Source organism: Halyomorpha halys, unplaced genomic scaffold (genome assembly GCF_000696795.3).
Source record: "Halyomorpha halys isolate HHAL.00 unplaced genomic scaffold, Hhal_1.1 Scaffold859.1, whole genome shotgun sequence".
In the NCBI taxonomy this organism is placed as follows: Eukaryota; Metazoa; Arthropoda; class Insecta; order Hemiptera; family Pentatomidae; genus Halyomorpha; species Halyomorpha halys.
The window spans coordinates 165,584-172,057 of record NW_027115553.1 but is presented as its reverse complement, the minus strand read 5'-3'; the positions used below and the strand labels follow the sequence as shown (position 1 = coordinate 172,057).

Genomic DNA, 6,474 nt, shown 5'->3' with positions numbered 1-6,474 from the left:
TATAAACGTATTTTACTCGAAATCTTCAATCCCCCCCCAATTACTAGCAAAGATGAAAAATACCCACAGTTTGGATAAGAATGTCTGGATCAGCAGCACTGACCAAAAAATTAAATTAAAAAACCGGTCACCTGTGTTATAGGTGTCCATTATTCTCTCTTAGACATAACAAAATTTTTTTCTACATCTTCCCCTAAATCTATCAAAATTTCTTCTAATGCTCCCGTTGTTTACGGAGGTGGACACCCGGGAGGTTTGGAATATTCTTTATGAGGAAGGATGAGTCTTCCTTTCTCTCCTCCCCTAAAAGAAAAAAATGAAAAATCCTTTGAATGTGTTAAGAGGCCCTCAACTGGCAAACATATCGCTGAAAATTTTGCGAAAAAATATTGAATGGTCGTGGATCCCTCACACAACACAAAAGTTTGCGTATTCAACCTAACTTCACCCGAGTGAGCTATTAATTATTAGGTTGGAACTGACCCGTTCAACCTCAGCAATACAACTATTTTTTAGGTAGGCACGTCCAGGCACACAAAACATAACGATCGGCTTTTATACACCTGCCAACGTGCGAGTAACTACAATCGACATGACATTATTACATTATATAGATTTTTAGCATGGGGCCATCATTGTAGGCTACCCAAACATTCTCTCAACATGGTTAAATAAGTTTACAAAAAAATACAATTAAAATATGTTTTTATACTTCAAATAACTTGGTAGGTGCGCGTGCCAAAACAAATGTATTTCAGCAGATAAATTACTATTCCACTCCCTTCTTCCCTACCTCAAATTTCTTCATAGGAGGTTCACTAATTGTAGAGCACGCGGTGAAAGCTTTTGACAGAGTGAATAATTTTCGAGCAACATTTTGTCAGCCCTCTCACAAAATTTTGACAGGTCCAAAAACATTTTATAACATTTGAGAAATTGTTTGAATATATATTTTTTGTCCAATATTTCTCCTTGCAAATATTTTGCACAAAATGTTGATGTTGTTTTTGTACAATTTTTTGTCGGTGTGAGGGCCCCTAAAGTAATTTAATTTTTCTATACCCTTTGTCCTGAACGGTTTCCCCCATCTTCCTCTCTCCTTGATGGTTATGATTACTTGTGTTAATTAAGTATTGGCTCTTTTTAAATATTAAATGAAATAATGATTTTAATTAGTCCGCTGTTTATTTGTGCTGATGACCCTAGTTTCTCTGAAAATCAACTCTCTAATTCATGGTATCCTGTATCATTAAATGCTCCCGTACCAACACATGGTTAAAATGGCTCTGGCTATTACATCACAACAAATAATACTCATGTAAGAGGACTTGGGTGTCGCCTGGATTTTCATCTGTGGTAGATAAAATTAATGTCATCCATATTTTTAGTTTATTCAAAGAATTATGAATTACCCCTTATAAAGTGTGTTGTGGATAGATAAAGTATTTCAAAAGAGTTGGGTTTATAGTGATGTCATATGCCAGAATTTTGTTATGGTGACTTCTTTAGAGTGAATAGTCCTTTTGTAGGATATGTCTTTTCTCGAAAAAATGTCCTGCTACCTGTCCGCCTTTTCGAGATTTTAAAACTAACCTAAAAATCTCCGTATTCCAATATGCTGCGGCGCACTGTACGTGTTATGTTACGGTACAGTTCAGAAAGAAACGATTAGACCTTGGAACTAATGCAGGAGTTGAAAGAGTTTTTTCAATTGGTAACAATTTTTGTGCTAGTGAGAAATCAAGAAGGAATGTTGATTTTCTAGCTGCAGTCAAATTCAATATAAAGGATATTTCTTCCTACCGAAATTTCCAATATATTGTAAGAAAATGATATATTAAAAGGGATGTAAGCGTAATATGTGTACTTCTGTTTGCATTAATAACATGTTTCATTTATTTAAGATGTACTTTTTCTTGTATTTGTTCGTCTTCCTTTTTAGTGTACAAAAAATTGGCCACCTCAGATTTATGTGTGCCACAGTTATTCCCAAAATAAAAACTGTTTCTTATTTCAGTAGTGTTTAAATAAAAAGTAAGAAAACGAATTACGAATAAAGGAAAGTGAAAATTTCAGGACTGCAAATAAACTAAAACCGTCGATATGCCACTCATATCTTGTTTCAACTGTATAATGTATGAGACTTAAGAATGTTGTAGACCCCTGAGTTTCTTTTACAACATTAAAATACTTTTTTAGCCTTCTTTAAAACGATTGGAAGTTTTTTTTTTACAAATTTAACAAGTTAGAGGAATATAAGATGGCAATTGAATCAGACTCAACTATACTTAACAAATTATCAGTAATTGGTCATATAATCGGTGTAGGTATTTTAATAAAAAAAAGATTATTGTTTATACTTTGAAAAACAGAATATTGAAATCAAAACTATACTTTAAATATTATGATGTCCACTATATCAAAGTCCTATTCCACAAAAGATCAAACCAGAAAAACAAATTTGGGAATAATCCTAATGAAATTTGGAAATCGTGTGAGGTAAAAATTTCTAGTTTGTTATAATTGCCATTAAAAAAAGATAAATGATAAGCATTAATGACCCAAGTGTTTCAAGCCTTTCAGAAAAATATATCTGAAAGTCCAGGAAAAAAAATTTGTGAAAAAAAACACTCATAAGAGTGTGAAAGCTTATTAAGAAAATGTGTGCTTAAGTTTAAGAAAATATGAACTCAGGTAATTCAACAAGCTAGAACTGTTATCGTTTCATTATTATTCAAAATAGATAAACAATTAAGCCCGCAGGGATGGAGGATAAATGAAATTGTTAGAAAAATATATCATTTTTAATAGGGCTACAGCTGGCAGAGAGTCTCGTTTAGCAAGAAACAGTTAAAAAATATATCAAAAATAACAAATATTTAGTGGAAGATATTGATTGACCGTGTGTAAAGATGAAAGGAATATGGTCCGGGTGTGGTAAAAAAAAAAAATCAATAGTAGAATATACTATTTTATTGAGCCTTTTAAAACGTTTCGCCCCACGTTGCAGGGCTTCGTCAGGGCTAAAAAATAGGCTCAATAAAATAGTATATTTGGCTCAATAAAATAGTATATTCTACTATTGAGTTTTTTTTTTACCGCACCCGGACCATATTCCTTTCAACAAATATTTAGATTAAGACAAAATTGAACAGATATGCCGTATTAAACAAAGTAAAAAAAGAAAACGCTTAAAGCGCTCTCGCAAAAACTTTGCTTTGAACCTAATGAATCTTTAAGAACTGATTGACCAAATAAATAAATTACATATCTGTACTCGTTGTTATGGCAGGCTTTGTCGCTGTGTTTCATGTAACGCGGTTAGGTTGCATCTTGCGTTCATAGACACGACACTCAAAGCCCATTAATATATCTTATTGGCTTGTAGTGAGGTTCGAATAGTAGTTCGTCAAAAGTAAATGGTGCAAAGATAAAGTAAGCCACCTGTAATCCTACAATGTTTGGCAAATGCGCCGCGATTTGACCACCTCTAAGTTGAGTAATGAAGACTATCTGTAATTAGCAGGCTACTAATTCATAGTCCTAATTGTCACTTCAATAATCACACACCTTTATGACTATTGAAACACCTTAAAAAAACTGTCGATAGAACATAAACTGTGGAAACTTTATGTAATGAAAGGTAAATAACTGCTTAGCTAAATAAATAGGGGTAATTACTTTCGAACCTAGATAAAGATAGAAAGTAGCCCGCATCATCTGTAGGTTAAAACGTTCCGTAGGATTGAGTATAGTGTCAGTGGGTTAGGATGGATCGGTTGGCTGTGTTGTTGCTGTCAGTGTTACTAGCTCCAGAAGTTTATGCCAATGTCAAGTTGTTGTCGTGCCATTCTGTCAATAGGATTCCACAAGGCCGGCAGACGGAGTATGTCTTCATTTCGACGAAGAAAGGTTAACCATTACAAGATATTGTCTCTAACTATAAGGTACATCAAGATAAATAAATAGCAGAGGTGTAAAGCTGCCCCCCCCCCCATGAAATATGATATTATTATAAACATAAACTGTACAAGAGCAACGGATGTAATAATGTGTACAGACGTTTCTTCTTCAATATTTAAAACAATTTCAAACTAGGAAACAAAAGATTTGAAAAAACTTTTTTTTTTAATTCTAATTTTAGTAAACTATTGTCTGAAAACAGTGTTACTTAAACATATTTTTATAAAGAAATCGTTATAAATACCGTTTCACGATTACAGAGGTCCCAATATGACGAGTATTGTTTTTTCATTGGGCGTAAGTAACCAGTAAGTCGAATCTAGTAAATTCTTACCTTTCGCACTACGCCAGCGGGAAATAGTTCTTCCTTACGGAACTTGTGGTCAGTATTAATATAATTTTTCTAAAAGTGTTTTCGAGGATCCGTTTGAAAACTCATGATAAAATGGTGTTATGTTTTTAAATTTTTCATTTTCAGTAAATATTTTTTAATTATTTAGAAAAAAATTACTATTGCTTATAGTTTTACTACGGTGCATCTTGACATAATAAACCTAAGTTTTGAGGAAAAACCTTGCCGTTGAATGGATAAATAAATAATTATTTCCTTTAGTCATTCATTATTTCGAAATTGCTATTACATTGTTTTATTGAATTGACCTCATGATTTTGATCCATGATGAAAACGTGGTGTTCAGCGTTACTTATGGTATTTGGAAAAAAAAGGGAGAAAGTAAATTTTAAATTTTGAAGTCCATATTAGGAAATCAAGTCTTTATCTTGACAATTACTAGTTGTAGATTTTTAAATAAGAAGCCTCAAAAACATGTAAAACGGCAATAAAATAATTTTGTCCAGCTAGATCTGTCATATGACCCACAGTGCAGCTTTTTCTAAACCTTTTTCGCTTCGGCGACCTTCGTGTGGTATAACACTTTCGCGATACCTTTGTCAAACTAAAAAAAAATGTCGGTTCGATTATCCCTAACCATTCTACATATTGCGGTTTAATGTGTAGGAAAAGAAGAAAAAACTGTGCAAATTAAAGGCTGGAAGGCACTACAAATTAAAATTTGCTATTTTAATTTTTTTTAAAAAATATTTTGAGACTGTTGCATTCGCATCCTATTGTCTTGCTGCATCCATTTTGGTAACCTTTGATCTAAGACATTAAGTTGAAAGAAAGTAAATAAATACCGAATCCATACTCCTCACTATTTAATCTGTGCTTAAGGGTATTAAATATGTTTGTAAATAACTCTAATACTGCTTATGTCTTTATTTTATTTTTCTAACGAAAATTTTCCACTTTATTTGCAATAAATTTTACGTCAATCATCTAGTCCTATCTAGAGCCAGGAAGAAAAAAGGCAGTTATTTCACCTTAATTTTTGATTACTTTAATGAAAACTATGTATAATTACTAGTCGAAATTGATGAGTCTGCCAAGTATAGGTTAGGGGAATAAAAAATGGCGGCTGTTTCAAAATGTTAAAAAAAATTATTTTCATTCGGAGCTCTTTATCTTAAAAACTACCAACAACACTAGAAGACCTAAGAGAACATTAATTAAAGTAGAGTAAATTTTTAAAGTGTTTACGTTCAATGGTTTTCGAGATATAGCTTTTTAAAAAGCAACATTTCATAAAAATCTACTGAAAGATTAGTAGTTAGTTAATTTATTTTGAGAAACCTATGTCTCAGGGACTATTTGACGTATAGATGTCTATTAGCACTCAAATTAAAGCTAGTTTAATGTACTATAAAGTAGCTAATTACCTTTATCTCCGTAGGAATAGTAGTTTTCATGATATTTGCTAAAATATATTGATTTATAGTTGTTCGGACAATAATTTTGATTTATGAAAAACTTTATTTCAGGAACCACAAGACATACAGGTGTCTGCCAGCACTTAAATTAAAGCTAATTAAATTTACTATAAAATAGTTTATAAAGTTTATCTTTGTAGGAGTAGTTTTTATGTTATTTGACAAAATAAATTCACAAAATGTTAATTTCTTGTTGGTCGGATAAAATGTTCGAGATTTGAAAAAAATGAATCTCAGGAACCATAACACATACATATGTCTGCCAACACTCAAAATAAAGGAAATTTAATTTACTAGAATGTAGTTTATGACACTTATCTTCGTAGGAGTAGCAGTTTTTTTGATATTCGCAAATTATTATTATTAATTTTTATTCATATTTTTTTGTCCTTTGGGTTTCATAATTTTACATATCGCAGGTTTTATTTCTTTTAATCCGTAACTTTAGTTCTATTTTATCATTTTCATTTCGTGTCAACTGTTTTGTCTTAACGGTCTTTTTTGACAGTTACTTTTCTAGTGAATCCTTTGTCCTTCCGTCGCTCACTCTAGTGTGCCTTTCTACAAATCAAGCAGTTTTAGCTAACAATCCTCACTTGACTAACTCTCTTCTCTCGTTCTCATATTTCTTACATTATTCATTTCCCATTCTCCATATTTCTTCTTCTACCTTTTTCCTAT

General features: G+C 32.0%; 1 protein-coding gene across 1 annotated transcript in view; it reads left to right on the top strand.

Annotated features, from left to right (window-relative positions):
• The first annotated feature begins 3,755 nt into the window (after positions 1-3,755).
• The window catches only part of LOC106686655 (uncharacterized), a 6,845-nt gene continuing 4,126 nt past the window's right edge, over positions 3,756-6,474 (top strand). Inside the window, exon 1 of the mRNA XM_014430067.2 lies at positions 3,756-3,912. Coding sequence (XP_014285553.1) covers positions 3,771-3,912 — 142 coding nt within the window. The 5' untranslated portion in view covers positions 3,756-3,770. The remainder of the gene's footprint in view (positions 3,913-6,474) is intronic.